The sequence below is a fragment of the Melanotaenia boesemani genome, chromosome 19 (genome assembly GCF_017639745.1).
Source record: "Melanotaenia boesemani isolate fMelBoe1 chromosome 19, fMelBoe1.pri, whole genome shotgun sequence".
Lineage (NCBI taxonomy): Eukaryota > Metazoa > Chordata > Actinopteri > Atheriniformes > Melanotaeniidae > Melanotaenia > Melanotaenia boesemani.
The window spans coordinates 22,588,227-22,608,571 of NC_055700.1; the positions used below are offsets into that span (position 1 = coordinate 22,588,227).

General features: G+C 39.2%; 2 protein-coding genes across 16 annotated transcripts in view; both read left to right on the forward strand.

Moving 5' to 3' along the window:
• The first annotated feature begins 232 nt into the window (after nucleotides 1-232).
• On the forward strand, nucleotides 233-6,261 carry LOC121630128 (bromodomain-containing protein 3-like). 5 transcript variants are annotated; one of them, XM_041970213.1, is made up of 10 exons: nucleotides 233-319; nucleotides 1,914-2,238; nucleotides 3,526-3,663; nucleotides 3,740-3,875; nucleotides 3,963-4,243; nucleotides 4,326-4,454; nucleotides 4,544-4,714; nucleotides 5,444-5,586; nucleotides 5,669-5,943; nucleotides 6,038-6,261. In XM_041970213.1, exons 2-10 carry the CDS (start codon nucleotides 2,044-2,046, stop codon nucleotides 6,139-6,141), a joined length of 1,572 nt encoding a protein of 523 aa, XP_041826147.1. In that variant the 5' UTR covers nucleotides 233-319; nucleotides 1,914-2,043; the 3' UTR covers nucleotides 6,142-6,261. The 5 variants fall into 5 exon arrangements, with proteins under 5 accessions (XP_041826147.1, XP_041826149.1, XP_041826150.1 ...); XM_041970215.1 differs by lacking the exon at nucleotides 233-319 and adding an exon at nucleotides 326-475; XM_041970216.1 differs by lacking the exon at nucleotides 233-319 and adding an exon at nucleotides 326-471.
• Nucleotides 6,262-12,604: 6,343 nt separating this feature from the next.
• vav2 (vav 2 guanine nucleotide exchange factor) overlaps nucleotides 12,605-20,345 on the forward strand; it is a 221,603-nt gene continuing 213,862 nt past the window's right edge. For 10 of the 11 annotated variants that reach the window (XM_041970978.1, XM_041970983.1, XM_041970980.1 and 7 more), the window contains exon 1: nucleotides 12,605-13,821. In XM_041970978.1, coding sequence (XP_041826912.1) covers nucleotides 13,495-13,821 — 327 coding nt within the window. In that variant the 5' untranslated portion in view covers nucleotides 12,605-13,494. The remainder of the gene's footprint in view (nucleotides 13,822-20,345) is intronic. The other variant, XM_041970976.1, reaches the window with a different exon arrangement.

The window sequence follows — 20,345 nt, forward strand, 5'->3', positions numbered from 1 at the left end:
TTTTTTATTATGTTGTCTTTCTTCGTGTTTGATTATTGACTCTACTTCATTATTTACTCTTCCAATGTTACCTGAGCTTTATTTCTGAAGTTTTAGTCGTTTAATTTGTAAACTTTATCACTTATTCCATTGATATGGCTATATATGCAGCCAGTCTTTTAATAAATGAAGTGGGGAGGGGGGGAACCAAAACAATGACGTCAGAGCGCGAGGTTACACTCCTGATCAGTTGGTGGCGGAAGTGCATTAAATCGTTGCGTACCGCCAAGAAAAAGAACAAGAAGCGCGAGGTCCCTCCTTCTAGCCATGCCTACGGCAGGTTAGTGTTCAAGTGTTTACTTTGATTAATACCTTATGGACCGAGCTTAACTTGGCTCTCTGTTTCTGTTTGGTCTCCGGTGCAAGATGTGAACCTTTTTCAAGTGGGCAGCGTCTGAACTCTTGTTCCAACAAGCCCTCATAAGAAAACGAGTTGGTAAACACTCGGTGCTTGTCTTATACATATATAAGTTAACCCATTAAACTGCTAAATTAGCGGACACGTTTCTTTGCTCCGTTATCCTAAGATACAGCTAGCGTAAAGGCAATTTCCAACTAAGCTAAACTGTCGTGACTTAGGAGAAAGTTGGCTGCCACAAAACAAAGAAACTTGTAACAAATATCACACTTCGACCGTACAAAGTTTAATGACGCGGTTCGGATTTGTAACCACAGGTTTTGTTTGCCAGTTAACGGCGGCGTAGACGAGTATTTAAAGCAGCTAGCCAAATTTAGCTAACGAGCTGAATGTTTTTCAGTCTTGGACTTTACCATGAAGTGGCCTTGTGATGTGTTTCTACACTGTTAATTTTAAACCTACCTCAACTATTATTATTTGCCCTCGGTTTAGTATCCCAACATTTAATTTGCCTTAATGACAAAGTGTCGCGCGACACTCCCGTTTATAACACATTAACTTTGGCTACGGCTAATGCTTCATGGCTAATATACCTTTTTTTTCCTTGAAAAAATCATCAGTATGTTAAATAAATTAAAAGTTCCCAATGATAAAGATTTTCAGCGGTTTATCGGACGAAACACAGCAGACTGGACTCCGGTAGAGTTTTGTCGCCATTGAGGAGAGGGAAAAGGGGGAGAAAAAAACATGCTTTTTGTCACCTTCGCCTCTGTTCTGTAGGAGCCTTGAGTTTTATCAAAACAGGCTGCTGGCATCGAGGCATTCAAGTTCTTAAACTGATTGTGTAACACCTAAAATGTTGCTGTGAGCTGTGCCCATGAGATGTATTGTGCCACCAGAAATCATCACTTTGCAAAAATCGAGGACACCAAACTTCATATAATTATTTTTAAAAGTATTTTTTATTCCTTGGAAATACTTGCTTATTTGGAGATGTTGTATTATCTACCTACAATAGATCAAGCTTGTATTACCACAGCGGCATCATCCTATATAGTTTCATGTTAACTTATTATATGCACTATATATTAAACTAATAAAAAGCTATAGGGGCCTGTTTGCCTCACTCTGAGGGATTTAATGTTTTATATATTAACTAATGCATGGAAAATAACCAGAAAATAATTAAAAACATTTGTTTTACCTCACAGATCACAGGAAACACTGATTTGTTACCGCTTTGATGGGTTAATTTGTGTTATTGTGGTGTGTTTATGCATTAGCTCAGATCTGACCTTTTTTTAAAAACCAAAACTAAAGTAGTGGTACATTTAACAGCCGGATAAAATTTTGCTGATATTGTTCAGTCAGCTTCACATTCTAATAAAAAGCAAATCTCCAACAAAATAGGTAAAATAATTAATTACCAGGTGTAGTTATCAATGTTTCGGTGAAAGTAATGTTACCATGTCTGAAGCATGACACTGTCTTTTTGTCCTTTCATCAACTTCAACAGGTTACATTGCGTGGTATGAAAGCTATGTGTGAAGTGGACTGGAGTTCCCTCTGAGTCTTTGCAGAGAGGACAGACGAACACAAAGTCATTTGCACAAGATAACAGAAGCTGGCAGACAGTTTGCATCATCATGTCAGCAGACACAGAGCCAGAACCTCCGCAGCTTGTGAACCCACCACCTCCCGAGGTGACCAGTTCTAACAAGCCAGGCCGAAGGACCAACCAGCTGCAGTTTATGCAGAGAATAGTCATCAAATCCCTGTGGCGGCACCCGTTCGCTTGGCCTTTTTACCAGCCGGTTGATGCAGTCGCTCTTGGACTACCTGTGAGTAGTTTGCACTTTAAGTGATCAGCTGATTACCAACGAGTTTTTTATTTTTACTTATTCATAAAAAAAAAGTATAAATTGTAAATTATAGTTTGAAGTGAATACAAAAAGGTGGTTAATTAAAACCTATTGAAAGAAAGGATTGCTGCTCTCAAATAATGTTATTTCAATTGATGATGAAAGTTATGATTTTAAGCTAAAGCTGGAAAGTTATCGATTGTTCCTCTAAATGCTTCAAGTCAAGTCTTCAACATCCACATAAATAAATGCTAGTTTTCCTGACAGAACATTGCATTGCAGTTAAACTGATCAGTGTTTTGTCACTTTAATGTGCCTGATTGGTGCATGTTTGCAAAAATTTTCTTGAATATTTTGCTGTATAAAAATATCTTTATATCAGTGGTGAAAAGTTTGGAAACCCCTACTTATGTGTTTATAACTCTGTTGGTCACATATCTTTAAAGTATTTTTAATAGCTGTAGATGCTTCAGTTAGATGACTTTTTTTTTACACACCTGTTTGCTCTGTAAATGGTTTTGTCACCTTCAGGAAAGCGCTTTTTATTTGGAGTAAAACAACTTATGAATACTTAAATTTTTCTTTGTTTTTGTCATTTCTTCATTGTGTTTGTGTTGCTGTTTAAGATTCGCTCAGTTCTTGTTTTATTCATTGATTTCTCTTTGCCTCCTTATTCTTATGCACACCCCTACTCTACATAAACAACACAGTGAGTATAGAGATACAGAAATGTCGTTACAGTGGTCCTACACTGACAGCTCAAACCCTTCAAATGAAAGATTTTTTTTTAATTGCCCTGCTTTTGCATTTTTAACAAATTAATTAGTATGTAGTTTTTCAGTTTGGACAACACCAAAGTAGTTCAGATCTAGGACCACTAAATACTCCCCACCTCCTCACCCCATTTTTCATTTTGAGGGGGAAAAAAAAATAAAAGCAACTGCATACAGCACTCCAGAAATCAGACAAATGTGTTTTAATTACCATTTTCCTGTTTGTAGTGTTTGTAGTTGACTTACTTGTAGTTAAAAACCTGTCTGATCTTTGCAGTGCTTATGTTTCTTGACCTCCCTGATTTCTTCTTGCTAAATGCTCTTTGTGCATGTCTTGTTATATGATTGAAGTAATTTGCAGCTGGAAAAGCATCCAATGTGATAAACATGCAAAAAAAAAGTATACACGCAGAGTTTAAATTCTTTTCATTAGTCACACTTGAAGCACATCTTTGAGGACAGCATTCATCTGACAATGACTTTTTTAAATCAGGACTATCATAAGATAATAACAACCCCTATGGACATGGGTACCATCAAGAAACGGCTGGAGAACAACTATTATTGGAGTGCGAGTGAGTGCATGCAAGACTTCAACACTATGTTCACCAACTGCTACATATATAACAAGGTGAGAAGTTATGGGGATTGGAATTGCACAATGCTTGTAGCCCCTGATCCTAACAGGTTGTGCTTTCCCTCTGCAGCCCACAGATGACATAGTGCTGATGGCACTTGCTGTGGAGAAAGTTTTTCTTCAAAAAGTTGGCCAAATGCCTCAGAAGGAAGTTGAGATTCTTCCCCAAGGACCTAGAGGGAGAGCCAGAAAAAATGGCCCCTCTGGTAATAGTTATGTCAGTAAACACCTAACACAACTTCAGTACAAAGTAATCTGTACTCACTTTATCTTGGTCTCACCATTCATTGCAGTTTTGACAACGTTATCAGAAAACAGGATGAAAAATGACAGCGCAGGCCAAGACACCACTCAAATGAGTACGTTAGAAGAGAAGGAGTTACCACGACAACAAACCGAACGGTGCAGCCTGAGCAAACAGCTGAAGTACTGCAACGACATTTTGAAGGAAATGCTGTCCAAGAAACATGTAGCCTACGCCTGGCCGTTCTACTTGCCTGTAGATGCTAAAGCTCTGGGGCTGCCTGACTACCATGAGATCATCAAATACCCCATGGATCTCAACACTGTTAAAGTACATTTACTTCTTCATGCCTGCAAATTTCTACAGAAAAAAAATGACTGTTTCACTCAGTTTGGATATTTTTACTTTGTAGAAAAAGATGGATGGAGGAGAATACAAAGACGTGCAGCAGTTTGCGGCAGATGTGAGGTTAATATTTTCCAATTGCTACAAGTACAACCCCTCGCATCATAGTGTTGTCGGCATGGCCAGAAAACTTCAGGTGAGCTGTAAATTTTTCCATAATCAGAATAATAATAAGTCTTTGAGCTCTTCTCTCAGTTTCCCTCCTAATTGTAACGGATGTTTCAGGGAGTGTTCGAGCAGAAATTTGCAAAAATACCTGATGAGCACGTGGAGTTAAATGTACCAGGCGGTTCTGTGTCTGCAAAGAGAGCAGCTACATTTGGATTAAACGACAACAGTTCCAATAGTTTGGACAAATCCGAGTCAGCAGAGGAGGGTGTAGCTCGACTTGCTGAGGTGGGCTCCCACACAGGTTTCTGTGCATACAGTTTTGCTTTCCCTTAACACAATGTTTCCCAATCCAGGTCCTCGGGCCCCCCTGCCCTGCATGTTTTAGATGTAATCCTACTTTAACATCTGAATTAAATGAATGACTCGTTAACAGGCTGCACAGACCTGGATGAGGAAGTTCATTCATTTGAATCAGGTGTGTTGGAGTAGGAACACATCTAAGACATGCAGGGCAGGGGGTCCTGAGGACCTGGATTGGGAAACACTGCCTTAACAGATGCTCTATTAAACTACACAACTTTTAAAATGCTTCATTCTGTTGAATACAGTTAAAATGTACAAGCTTCCATATACATTGATGATACAGTGATCTAGTCATCCCGCTGCTTCAAGTTAGTGGCTGCAAAGTATTTTGACAAAGTCAATGTACATTAGCACAAGTAGAATGATTTGTTTATGTTTATTGAGATACCCATTAGCAGTTTACAGTAGAAAAAGTATACAATTTACATTTTTAACTATTACAAATTAAATATTAAAATAACATTTTCAGCATCTTATATTTTCAACTAATACAGTATTAATTCCCATATGCTGATTAGTCACCTGACTTTGCATCAAGTACATTACTATCTGTCAGCAGCCACACAATATCTTTCATTTCCTGTTTTGTTTTTGTGCTTCTTATTCTCTTAAAGTTGTTCATCTAACCCCTTTTGGTGAAATTTTGTGCAGTTTAAAACTGTTCATGAACAGCTTGCTGCCCTGTCCAAAGCTCCTGTGAGTAAACCAAAGATGAGGAACGAAAAGGACAAGGACCTCAGCAAGCAAAGTAAAGGAACTACCAGTTCCAAACGTGCTTTAAACTCCAGCCCAAGGTATGATGGTTTAAGTACTTCAGCGTGTTTTTTCCTTATCTTTTCTCTTCTTCACATATAGACTTTCTCTTCCTCATTTTAGGCTGTCATGGAAAAGGAGCAAAGACTGGGATTCAGATGATGAGTCTTTGCAGATGACATACGAGGAAAAGCACCAGCTTAGCCTAGACATTAACCGCTTACCTGGCATGAAGCTGGGCCGTGTGGTGCAGATCATTCAGTCACGAGAGCCCAACATGTGCAGCAGCAACCTGGACGAGATCGAGATCGACTTCGAGATACTGAAGCCGTCCACGCTGCGTGAGCTGGAGCAATTTGTCAAGTCTTGCCTGTACAAAAAGTTCAAGACATTTCAGAGTAAGTACTTGAGTTTTTTGAGCAGCTGATTAGAATTTCAGTGGTAACAGAACTGTAGCATTTTATTTGCACTTCATTTGCATCTTTTGTCCAGAAAAGAGGAATCAGACTGCACCTCATAACGCCAGCAGCAGCAGTTCTTCAGATTTAGGTACCAGCAGCTCCACTGAGTCCAGTTCAGAAGACAGTGACTCGTGATCAGTGTGCTGTTATATTTATTATTTCTTGTTTTGTGACCAAAAGATGTTCCTTCAAAGATGTTAAACATGCTTATTTTTCTATGTATATTCACATTAAACTTTACCATTTATGTTTACAGTTTTGTTTTTCCTCAATCTTTATTTTTTTTATCACAATTCCCATATTTGGGGTTTCTTATAGGAGCCTTTAAACCTGCAACAGAGCCGGATATTTTTATGTTTTATAGTCAGTCACAGTATATTTATTTTCTAAAACCTCTAATTGTTTCACCAGATCTGTACGATACACATACTCTAAGCTGAACAGATGATTCAGTTAATGTCTTTGCAAGTGAAACTACGCTGGCTCAAACATTCACTCTGCTTCCAGTAGGCACCACCAACTGGTCTGCATTAACTGGCTCAAGCCCAACACTGTCCAGTCCTAACAGCTGGTACCTTGACCAGCTTCCACTCCACTGAATCTTTGTGATGCTGTTAGCATGAGCATAGTAGAAGCACAGAGTCTGTGCAGGCAGTCCAGTGGTGGAGCGCTGATGCACAGAAAAGAAAGTGATTATACAAACCAAGCCCAGTTCAGCAGTCGGCCAGCAGATGGTGGTCATGGATCATCTTAATCGTAGGACCATTTTTAATGGTTTCATTTTTGCCTTTTGAATAAACATTCATTTGGCTGGGGGACATAGTCAATATCCGGTAAAATTACATTTCATATAATTCATTACTACCCTTAAAAAACAGAAAAAAATAGAAGAATGAATGCTTTCTATGTATGAAGCAATTTAAAAATATGTGTTAGAATTGGAGTTAACACACCCAAGTTGCACACCGATGGCCATTCGTCATTTACCTTTTGTGTGCAACCCAGGCCAGCTTGCTGTTCTTGCACTGAGCATGCTGCAGGGTGATGCCCTCTGTGACCTGCAATCCCATCATACAACACAGAACATGCCATCCCGCATCCCTCTGCAGCCTCGGGCCACGATTGATCAATGCCACAGCTCTAATGACAACTAGTTATTTCTGTCACTTCTCACCACCACCCAGTGCATGAAACCGATGGTGAAGAAGAGCACACATGCAGCTCTGCAAACTCATACACACATCAGTTTGCTATGATTGTCGACTTCTCTGTTTTTCAGCTTGTAGAAAACCAATGTGAAAAAAAGAAAAAAAAAACTCAGATTAAAGATATGAGTTGAATTGTGCATGCATGCACGACATTTTGGTATCTGATTCACGTTTATGTGACATAAATCAGGACCCTTAATGGCAAATAAGATTGCGTTCTCTGTAAAAATGAGAGCCTTTTTTAATATGCTCAATTTGAAAAAATATGTTCTGGTGCTAATTAATCTATGTTAAAACCATTCCTCATGGAAGAAGAGGTTTTGCTGAGCAGGATCTTTTGCGGCATTGAATCGCAGTTGCAGCTTACAGTACTCGACAGATTCACTGGACCAGCAAAGGTGCAACAGTAGGAAATGTGTGGAAAACGATAGCTAACCCAGCAACCTACTTATGAAGTTTCCAAATGTCCCCCTTGCCCTTGTTTTTATAGACAGCGACTCTCTTGAATGCTTTCATTAATCATAACAGGATGTCCCAGCAGCACTTTCCTAAGACACATTGATCTCAAATTTATTGTTCTAGATGAGATTAATTGGGCTGTTTGCTTTTAACAGAAACTGTACAACATCACATAATAGCAGTGAAACCACCATCTGGCTGGTAGCCACAAAATTCATTGGAAATTGCAAGTTATGCCACTTGTCTTTAACTTTTTTTTTTCTTCTTCGAGCTTTCTCATGGCTGTTTAGTTCCATCCTTGCAAAAGACCTGCCTAAATACCTATAAGCCAGAATTTATGCTAATTAGACTTATGAAACATTCCTTAAAGGTTAAGTGATCTCCCGACTCCGTTGGCCACACACTAAGACTATTTGTACATCACCGATTTCACTCTGCAAAGGGCATCCATTCATGCGGCTCCTGCATGATCATGAGGATGGCACTGCACGTGGAGTTAAATATCGCAGTATGTTATAATGAGGTGCGTTAAAAGAGATTCAGCTCACACCAGCAGTCATTTGCCTTGCTGACAAGAGGCAAATTAAAGAACAGGGCTATTGGAAGTTCTCGAAAATTAGCTTTAAAATTGGCAGATTCTAATGAGGGAAATCCTTAAATGTCCACATACAAAACATTTGGTCTGTAGAAAAAGGATTGTATGTATTTGACAGAAGCAGAAGAAGCTCATCCTCACAACCACTCTCCAAGAGCCCAATCAGAAAGCACGAAAAGCAGCTCGAGCATATTCAACATGTCTGACTAAGCCAGCTGGATGTTTTGCTCCTGGCCTTTCTTTTTGGGTCATGTTCCAATCTTGTCTCTCTCTTTCTGTATCAGTGCAAATTCTGCAACTGATAGGAAAGGCTTTTTCTGCCCGGGCATGGAAAAACAAAACGCGGTCTCTGTCAAAGAAAATAACTGCAAAGATTTACGCCTTGTCCTCAACTGTTGAAATTTAGCTAGCAGCTACCACTTGGACATTTTCTGCCATATAAAGCTGCAGCATCAACAGTCAACAAAATCCCATGTCCCTGTGTGGAACAGCAACAACAAAAACAGAGATGACCATTTTCTCTATGCTTTAGAGTTTGGCATCATCATCATAATCCCTCCAGAAGCCTCAGTAAGCTAGCACATGTTTCCATGCTGACTGCAAGCTTCTGCTTGTACAGATACATCTCCTGTGTTGTAATCTTTAAAATCCTCTTTTAGACACAATAGGAGCCCAGAAGACTCAAGTTTTGCTCTGCTGCTCTCTTTTATGCCTCAGGATAAATTGGCTAAACACGCTAGTTCCCCTGTGGGAATCTGGAGCTGGGGAAGTGCAGTGATGAGTGAGTTGAGGGTGTAATGAGACATGACGAAGGGGAATTTAACCGGTAAACGGTGGCATATTGATTGTTAGCGGCAATCAAGCGATTAATTGACCGATTGTGATTATTTAATTTACAAAAATGTCATTAAAAAAGAACATAGAAACAGAGGAGGCAAAAACAAACCCCCAAAAAACCTAAGCTAGAGTCAGATACATGAAAATGAAAAGAATGGTGTTGGTCTTGAGGGATGTGTGTGTTTGGATGATAGATTTTAGAGAGAATAAAGGCTGAGACAGATTAGTTTTTTCCCAATGAGATATTGAGCTGTTAGCCTAAAGCTAAATTAACCTCTTAAACTTGGAGGAGGTGATTTTTTTTTACCAACTGATGTGCAGCAGAAACAAGTTGTAAAAAAATCTACAGCAGTGCTTTTCACTTATAACAAGAAATGTGGCTTTTTTCTGGTTGACATCATAACCTTGTTGCAGCGCCACAAACACTGGCAAGAAATCAGGCTCTTTAAGCAGTTAAAAGCTTCCTGTGCACACTATGTTGATGCCCCCTGTGTCTGGGAACTACGCTGATGGATGACTGTGTTGATTTAATCAGCCTTTGTAAAACTCAAAATATAGTCTGCACTGGCCTACAAAATCTGATGGAGCGTTCAGTCACTTCTTAAAAACTTGTGGTGGTAATCAGGTATCCCAGTGAGCCATGACAGAGCAGCAGCACGGTGTGCATGAAAATCCTGAAACTGATGCAGCTACATGGAATTCACTCAGCGTGTTTACGCTTGTGGCTTTGAGTTCATCAAAAATACAAACATGATTCGAAATTGTTTAACTTGCAGAATCGGTGAGCTGTGTTTGAAATTGAATTTGTGGCATTATCAACAAGCCGTGACAAGCCAGTCACATTTTGAAGCGGCACATAATGGAGTGCATTTATAACCATGACAGATATAGTAGCTTGAGTAAAGTGTTTATGTGACTAACCAGCACACAGATTAATATATCACAGTTCAACTGAATGTGAATCATGTCTGAACCCTCACATGCATATTTTATACTCTAGTTTTTTCAGTCTCTCTGTCTCCCTATGATGTCTTCAGGATTCATTTGAAAGCAACCTCATCCCTTAGCTTTCTTTCCTGCTATTTTTTACTCTTTTAGAATGATGAATGTAAAAGGGGGAAACGTCTCCTGTAAAAGTACCAAGCAGCAGACAAGATAGCGCCATCTATAGAGGGTGCGTAAACAAGTAAACTTGGTTATGATTGTCAAAGCTAGTGTGTTACACATATATTTTTAAAGTAAACAGACTCTTTTAAAGACTGCAGAAAATATATTTTCTTTAAATCACTCATACATGTTTGTTATGGCTGCCTTGGATATTTTGAATTTGTTTGAAGTGTTGTTTGTGCACAACTTGGGAAATGAATTAAAGCTACCCTATGACTGTACAACTTAAGTTTGTGAAATTACACCGGAACACACCTCAAGACTTCTGGAGCAATGTCCTTGGGACAGACGACACCACAGTGTAGATTTCTGGTGAAAGCTAAACACAGCACATCAGTACAAGCATCTCATTCCAGCTCTAAAGCACAGTGGTGGAAGGGTGATGATTTGGGCTTGTTTTGTAGCCACAGGACCTGGATGCCTTACAGTCATTAGCTACGTTTACATTTACAAATATTTCATCTATCCAACTGAAATCAATCTGATCTGAGATTCCAGGTTTACATGGACGCTAGATAGAGTGATCTGATCAGTTATATTTGCATGATGAACAGATTTCATACAATCGGAACGCTTGTGACAGCAAAGCATACTAGTTCGGAAGAAGGTTTTTTATTTTTATTTTGAACCTTTTGACCGTCAAAAGGCTAAAGAAATCCTAACTCTTTTAGTTTCTACAGAAATAAAAACAGAATTGGACCACAGTCCAGTTCTGTTTTGCTGCATTTTTTTTCCAAGTCTTCCCTGAAACTCATTAGGTAACCCCCACAGAAACGACATGTACCACACAACAAAATGATCAGAATGAGTGCATATACATGGTTATTTTTTCCTGCTGGTCCAATTGTGACAAGGTTTAAACCACCCCTCTCAAACGGATTGAAAATTCTTTCTGATTGAGGCTGATCGGATCGGCTGGCATGTTTACATGACGCATTATTATTCTCACTGGATGTCCAATCTGGCTTAAAGGTGCTCCATGTAAACGTTGCTATTGAGTCAACAATTAACTCTGCATACCAAAGTTGTCTAAAGTCAAATGTGATGCCAATTTACTGACAGCTAAAGCTTGTTTCTTCAAGTAAGAAGTGCCAATTAAGACACATCTTTCACTGATATCCTGCCAGTGAGAAGACGCAACAAGTTACTGTATCTGTTATATTTTATGTTTATTTTTATTTTGCTTTTGTTCAAAGTAAACTTTCACTTAATTCAGTTCAACAAACAAAAAGCAAAATGTTAAGATTCACATTTTCTCCAGAATGTATTTTCTATATTTACAATCAAAAATTTAAATAGATGAAACAATCTTTCAGCTCTCAGAACTTTCCTCATTTGATACAGTAAAATATTTATATTTTAATGTACTTGTATGACAAACATAACCTATTTTTATTTTACTCTTTAATTTCTAATCATCAATCTTTACTTTAGCTTTTTTAAACTCTTTTATTCAATAAATCTGAGCCATAAATTTTAAGTTCCACTTTGTAAATTTTTGTAAAATAAGCATAATGATTCCATTCTGACTGTGGAAACTATAAAAGTTAATGGAAAGTTACTGAGTATCTTCCCTCAGATAAGTAAAAAATTGCTCTCTAGAATAATTCTTGTAGTCATGGATGGAGTAAAAGTATCAGCTGATACAATCCTAGTGCTGACAATCTAATAATGAGATTTATACAGAGTAGCAAAACATATTAATAGCAAAACACCAACAATATATATAAAAACTATGCATAGTCATTGCTTTTTAAAATGTTTTTGCTTATTGTGAAGCATTTTGGTCAACTCATGTTGTTTTAATGTGCTAAATAAATAAATTTGAATGGAATTGCTCATATTTTATTTGTTCACTGAAATATTGTTTTTAGGAATTTAAGTCAATTTAAACGTTTGGTTTTCCTCTTGTCTTATATTTTGTTATATTTCGCTGTGTTTAATTAACTTGCTTTCAACCTTTATGTTATGTTTATTTGTAAAATGTCTCAAATGTGATAATAAAGCTTGTTAAAAAACAACAACAAAAAACAAACAAACAAACAAACCAAAAAAAAAACAAAAACTTTTATACACGTTTCGTTGTGTGTGTGTGTGTGTGTGTGTGTGTTTTACAACTCGTGTTCATCACAATTTAGGCATCTTGTTATCCCAATACTGCCAAATCACCAAAGCACGCGCACTTCCTGTTTCACCCCGTCAGAGGGCGCAATCACAATTCCCAGTTTCCCATTTCAAAAACACCCCTTGAAACTCCCCGTTCCTTGAAGTGTGGAACCAGTTTAAGGAAAAGTAAGGAAACACTATCCGGACCGGAGTGGTAACTTTTGTAGGAGATAACTCGCACGTGCGGAGTAGTTCCGGCTTCCGAGTCGGTACCGAACCTGCCTGAAACGTGGACGAGCCAGTTGTGAGCAGCAGCCCGGGGAGCTGTGAAGCATCTCCGTGCCAAAGGGAATCACGGAGAGGAGGGAGAGACGTACGAGCAAGGACGTGAACGGAAGAGAGGTGGAAATCTCTGAACTCCGCTTCTACGCTGATTTGGGGCGTGCGTAAAGGCGCGAGACGTTAACCCCTACATTGAACAAGATACATGCAAACACGGGCTCCTCTTATTAATTTTTCTCCTCTTCTGGACTAGTTTCCGTTGCCGAATCGCGGCGTTTAGACAGTGTTGTGGAAACAGGGGGGACCCGAGCGTTGTTGTGAGCTTCACTTGCGTGTTCCCTCTTCTTTTCTTTATTTTATCCTCTTGGAAATTACTGGAACTTCTTCTTTTTGACGTCTGGTGGACTAATGACGAAACGTGAAATGCAAATACAGTAAGTGACTCCGGGCTTTGTTCAGTGCCTACACGAGACTTGAAACACCGCTTTAATCACACAGACACACACACACACTGTGCTGTTTGTACACTGGATTGAGAGACACCAGTGAAGTCAGTATATGACAAACCGCTGCTTCCAGCTGTTAAGTTTGTCATTACTGCTCGTCTCCATTCAGGCCTTTCGGATTTTATGTGTTGAAAACAACTTTTTGAGAATGAAGAGAAGAAAATTTCCCTAACATCGCTGCCGTCTTGAGTAAAATCAGTGTTTGGGCATTTTTCGAGCCCTCATGTTTGGAGCACGGGAATGCTGACATGCTGAACACAGTGCGGTGGCCTGCTGCAGGTTTAACACCAAAGTTGTGAAATTGCCTTGATTACAGAGCTGATAGTGAATGATCAAGAAATCCGGAGCTGGTCAGGAAATCAGTCGAAGTACCTGGTTGTGCGCCGTGAAACGCAGCTTTCCTCTGGCCGCGGATCAGTTCCAGGACTCGAGGGGAGTCTCCGGGGCAGAGATGGAGGAGTGGAGACAATGCGGGCGGTGGTTGATAGACTGTAAGGTCCTGCCCCCGAACCACCGGGTCGTGTGGCCCTCGGCGGCCGTCTTCGACTTGGCACAGGCTCTGCGAGACGGGGTGCTTCTTTGCCAGATGTTGCACAACCTCTCTCCCGGATCAGTGGACCTGAAGGAGATCAATTTCAGACCCCAAATGTCACAGGTGAGTCGGCCTCGGTGCAAACTTCCAAACCCAAGCAGACTGTGGGCTTGATTTACACCTTCTGTGCACACATGCTCATCATTCACTGTCCACTATGATCAATTTCTAAAAAACACTCATACACGTGATGGTTTGGAAAGCTCACTGCACAGCATACCCCTCCCAGTTCACCCAGAAAGCTTCTTATTTTAACAAACCCACCTGTCCAGACTTTATTAGTAATATTTGATTCATCACTTGCAGGCTGTTTGTTTTTGCACCTATGAAAGATGGAATGTATTTATCATGTTTGGAGCAGCTGAAGTGGTGGCTTTTTAAAGTCTTGATGCTGGTATTGATCTGTTTAATGCTGCACATGGAAACTCACCCAGTAGTTGTGAATCTTTTCTTGTCATCCATCTGTCAGGAATTCAACACAGCAGCTGCATCTCTGCATGAGTTTTACAGGCTGTTAATTGAGTAATATGTACTGATTTTGAGTCAGTGGAAGTGAGCAAAGATAGCAGACTACTTCACAAAGATGAAGACAAATTATCACATCTTTGGTGAATAATTTGCACCTATTTCTTTTTTTCTTTTCTTCTTTTTAAGCACCAGGGGTGTGTGGCAGCTCTTATGACTTTGCATCCATGTTTAACCATACCCATCCGCTAATGCTCACCTGTTACCATCATGGATGTTGGATTTTGAATTGAGCTCTGATTTAAAAGCCAAATGATTTTCCTCCTTTTTAGCTAAAAAGACACAGCGTTTGTGGTTTCCAAAAATAATTTTTGAATTTTTCAGGGATGTCCTTGTAGGAAGCTCAGAACCATGAGTTTTTAGATTTTATCCACTGGATTAAATGTAGTGGTGAGGAATTGTGTTCACAGTCTATAGTTTGCAGTGACTTCCACCTTCTTTTTTCCAGTACAGTGCTGCCGGAGGGCCTTAGGATTACAGCCATGAGCGGCAATGAATTGTGAAGTCACCTACTTCTTAGAAATTTTACACTTAGTATTTATTATTCTTACGTTTTTTACGTATTTGCGCTCACAGAAAGAAGCTCTGTCTCTCACCAAAAGATTTTCAAGTTTTTTTTCTAGTCTTTTGTTTCCAAAATCACTAAAACTTTTGTTTTAGTTTGTTTTATGTCTCAGTTTTATCATTTATCAGTTGGCATAATTACAGGTTTGACCCGTATATCATCTCTTTCCACTTCTGCTCATTCATATCTCCAAAGCCAGTATGAGGAAGTGTTAGGTTCCACAGGAAGTTGACGTGACAACAGGCGTGTAGTGAAAGCATGTCGTGGGAATGTTTCATTTGACTTTCATTCACCTCGAAGTCCGATCTGAAGCCTCTCTGGCTCTCCGTCGCTGTACGTTGACAAGTCTAGGAATTGTCTGATATTCTTGGCACACCTTTACTGACCCATTTCTGTCTTAATAATGTGTGAAGTCCATCTTTCCATCCGTCTCACACTCTGTGATGGATCCCCCAATCGAATTTCAAAGATTTTTGAAAAGCAGATATTGCAAAAATTTTTAGTGATTTCAGCTGTTTTTGTCTGTTTTATGCAAATAAAACTTAACTATTTTTTGCGAGTCAGTTAGCTGGACATATCGAGCCTTTCAAGCAGATTCAATTCAAAAGACTAAACAATGTTAAAGTTGCTGAAAGTAAATCTTATTTACAGTGCTGGACCCCGGTCCTTTCCTTCTGTTGCTTTGAAGTAAACAGTAGCCATAACTTATCAGTTCCAGAGGCTACTGACTTCCACGATTACAAGGAGAGAGAGAGAGAGGTCTGGATGGCATGCTTTGATCCGCCTACTAATTGTGCTCCTCAGTCCTGAGTCGGGTGTGCAGTGAGGGTGGAAGGGGTGTCCTCAGTGACAAATTGGGTTAAACAAAATCTTGGCAAGAGAACAGTAGTGTGTGATTTATGATAAGGAAAAGGTCAGGGTGTGTGGGTGCTTTAACACTGAGAACACAGAAACAGTGGCTTAGCCAAATGAAGGAGAGGTGAAGCAGACAGATGACATTATTTTGCTCTGGACAAAATTTCTTTTCTCCTCAATGGATCCATTCACACGGAGATTGGTGGATAGATAGAACGAGTGGTATAATTGGTTATAATGTTGTGTGACTCACATCATGATTAAAGATTTCACTAGAAGAGTGACATTCAGACAAAAGAGATGAGCTGCTGTTTTTTGTACTAACAAAAAATTGTAGAAATGCTTTTAGTTTAAATGAAATTTCAGTTTTAATTCCAGTTTTTCCTGCATTTCTTTATTTTTGTAATCACTGTGTTTTTAAATAATTGATGGGACATTTGTCAATGGGACTAAACAAATGTAAATAATCAGCTTCCCTCAGGGTAACAGGGTGTCACCCGAGTGCACAGATTTCCTCCCGCAAGACATATCTGCCAAGTGAACTGACCCATAAAATGTACACTGGTGTGAAAGTGTCAGTCCTGAGATTCCCTGTGACTTGTCAGGATTGTTGCTTACATCTCACTGGAGTAGATCTAACCCTATGTGACTAATCAGGGGATTTACCTGTAACAGTGACTGAAAGGATAGGATTAAAAAATTCAGATGTAAATGAAAGCAGTTTAATTAATATTAAATCATTTTTGCTTTAAAAAAAAAAACAACAAAAGCCTTTGATTAAGTGGCGAACATTAACATCTTTGTCGACAGAGCTGAAAGGTGACTGGGGTTGGCTGAAATGTGTCCTTAATGGTGTCATAAAAATGAGGAAACCGCTGCAAAATCAGCACTTAGCAGAGTGACTGAATAAATAATATTTAAAAATGTGCTTCCAGGTGGTTGAAAAGAGATGTCAGTGCATGTTTCTTTGCAGGGATGAAGTTTTATATATTTTCATGCTCATTAGCTTAATTTACACAGCTGTGAACTGTTATTTGTTAAATCATTGTCAGTATTAATAATAAGGAAAGGAACAATAATTAGGTGACATTTAGAAAATGCTTATTTTTCTCAGTGTTCTGTTAATCTTCATTTAAATGTAGTTAAATGACTAAAGAGCTGTGTTATAACCCAAAGGGGTTATATTTGGGTTTGTTTTGAAAGCTTATCGGGCTAATCAGGTGGAAGCACAGCAACAGGTGTTGTCAATTACCTCAGTAATGTAAGTTTATTCTGATTAGGGATGGGCATTTCAAGCAAAAAGACTATTTTAAATAGCTGAGAAGTAGTTATCATTTCTTTGAATAAGCTAGCGATGCTTGCAGTATAGCTTATACAGTGTTGCTAGCCTTGTCATGTAGACATGCGGTTATTTTTTAATATGCCTCATTACAGCTAAGCAGCATGGTTTGGTTAGAGTCATTATGGTACAGTATGTTATTTTTTTGTTTCCATTATTAAAAGGGGCCCATACAACCAAATACAACCGTACCGTTTTGGGGCCCTCTTCAGTTTTAGGTCCATAGGAGAATGGTACAGTCCAGTTAAGGCGGGGCTACTGGCGTCACACAATACAATCTGTTTATTGGGCACAGATAAACAATGGCTGTGTCCAAATGTCCACCCTACTCCCTAACCCCTCGTTCACTACATAGGGCTGCACTATATAGCACACTACATAGTGCATTCATTCTCTTGGCGATTCGGACATGAAGCTGCCTATTTTTTCCTTGCCACAAACCACATGACTACCGCTGTAACCATGGCAACCACAACCTGCATCAAGATTTCATTTCAAATCCAATCCAAAGCTGTCTGTAAATATTTTTCATTTTATTCCTTATGTTGTATTTTATTCTTTGTTTGTTTGCTTATAGGTAATTTCACGCAACTCAATTTTTTTTGCTTTCTTGCGCCATGTTGAGCTTCTGCCCGCAATGCATTGTGGTCTATATTGACCCGTCTAGTGACCATCGATGCTCACTACTTTTCAAGATGCTTTGTGGGTAATTTTGAGTGCCCTACTTTTTCCTTTCTGGACATTCGGACACCCCTACAAAATGGCATGACCCCTATATATCGCACTATGCAGGGAGTAGGGTGCACATTCAGACACAGCCTATCACTTCTCACAACAAAAGCAAGCACAAGATGTATAACCCCTTCTTTCAGAGTTCAGTTGTTTAACTTTATCGTTCACTTGAAATTGAAAAGAGAATAAGGAAAAGATGCTAGTAAACAATAGCAAGGTCTGGCAAGCTCTGGGCCTGCAAACATTCTCCGCTGTTGTATCTACAGTATGTTGTTAATTGTGTCAAGTTCATTCTTGTCTCACTGGTATGGTGCCACGCTAGGCATTTGGGCTAAATCTCGCCTAACTACTGAGGGTCCGACTTGTAATAGAAACCCTTGCCTGACCAGGCTAGACCATTCCTAACCATACTGTACTGGTATGAATCATACAGCTCAGTGGAAAGGGGGCTTTAGTCTCCAGTATTGTGCAGCAGATTTTGATGGTTTTGAGCAGCGTGCTCTGGTATGACTTTGGTCTGTAGAACAGCACCGTGCATTTTCCTGTTGAGTATGCAATGACATGTAAGCTTCTGATGGATACTTAGATCTCAGACAAATTTTCCCAGTCGTGGTAGATTTATTATGCTAGCTTCACCAGGCAAAGGTTGCACTGGACCCCATTTATCATTTATTTTCTTGAAGGAGTTTCCACACAGAACTGTTTTGGTGGTGGTTGTGCATGCTTTTTTTATATATATATTTGTACACTATTAGCATTAAATTTCATAGTTACAAACTTTTTAACAGAGCTTATCAACAGCAATATGTTCTTATGTTTTTTTTTTTTTTTCATGGTATGGCGGTTAGCTTGGTAAATCGATGCTACCTTGTGGTAGTAACACATTACTTCCAGCTGCTGGGTAATTTAGATCATTACATATTGAGATGATAGTTGCATAAATTATTCAATTTACAATTAAATTAGTAATCAGAAATAAAAAAAAATCATTACCCATCCCTCATCCTGATGTTATTTAATGAGCAGTAGGTCCACATATAATGGGAGGTGAAAGAGATGATTTAGTCATTTAGTTTTCTTCAGTGTGGACAGCAGTTGATGTGAGTTAGCTCTTGCAATATGAAGTAAATCTTCATTTATGCAGTTAAATAAATGCCTCATTGTGTATTTTTTCTCTTTTCCATGTATTTATTTTACCTCAAGGTTGTAAATGGATGCCTAATGAGCACTTGGTGTTTGCAGACACTTTTGAGCTCAGTGTGTGAACCCAGAATGCACTGCCTCGGGCTGTGTCTGAGAAACAAGAGTGAACTGTGCTCTCTGAAGCCTTTTGTGTGTTCTACCGTTTTTTTTTTCACTTCTCCCTCTCATTTTTTTCTCCTGTTAGTGAGGTTATTGTGAATGCCTTTGGGATGACTCAGACGGATATGTATGTGCTTTTGTTTCTGTGTGTGTGCGTGCACTTGCTTGTTAGGTTTGGCAGTGTGTGAGAGATGTTACAGTACCTGTGTTCTGATCGAATCACTGTTGGCTGAGCCTATAGAGCTCTCCTGAAGCTTCTCAGGACTCCATGGGGCTCCAGATCCCACACAGAGCCTGCTGCTCACACACTGTAATTGAGGTTCTCTCTCTTTGTTCAGCTCCCAGCAGAAATATTGCTGCTGTCGGCAAGTACAAGAGCGGATTTGGATTTGATATTTAAGAAGTGACTACTAATTTTAAAACAGGATTATCTGAAGTGGGATTCTGTCCTGAACTATTCTTCTTGTATGGCTGGTTTTCTTTCCTTTTTAAAGGACCCATATTATGCAAAATCTACTTTCTAAAGGTTTTCTAACAGTTATATGTGTCCTCATAGCCTGCGCATGAGGCCCAAAATTGAGCAAATTCTGTCACCTCTGACTTGCTTGCTCCATTTTTTTTTCATCAAATGTGTGCTCAAATGGGTGAATGGCTGAATTTGGGGTAATAACAATGTTGTTGGACCTCTGATACCAATATGAAAATTGTTGAAAAAAAATTGTGCAAATTGGTGTTTAGCTTCTAGCAAGCAGTACACCCTGAAACTCCTGCAAACATTCAGCTAAAACATTTCCTAGCCTACAAAAGAGCAATTTAGCTAGTTTAGCTTACAAGTTAGCTAAACTGTTCTAGCAGCAGAAGTAAAGCTAAACTAGCTAACAAATGACAGTATCCACCACCAGGGACAGTGGTTATGTCCCTTCATGAGGTCACAGAAGGAAAGATCGTAGACTCACCCGTTTAGCACACATTCACTAAAAAGTGGAGCAAGTTAGAGAGGTGCCTCATACACAGGCTAAGAGGACTCATATGACTGTTATAAAACCTTAAGAAAGTAAATTGGACATAATATGGGACCTTTTAAACATGTAGCCGGTAAAGAATAGTGAAGGATTTGACTAACCTTGTCTAGCAGCAGATGTAAAGTTAAATCAGCATTTATGCTAAAGGTCCATCCTCTGGAGTTTTTGGAGGGGTACAAAGTTCATGTAGCTGTTTCTTTTAAACTCATCTTGCTTGGCTACATACCAGCAAGTGTGCTAAAAATAG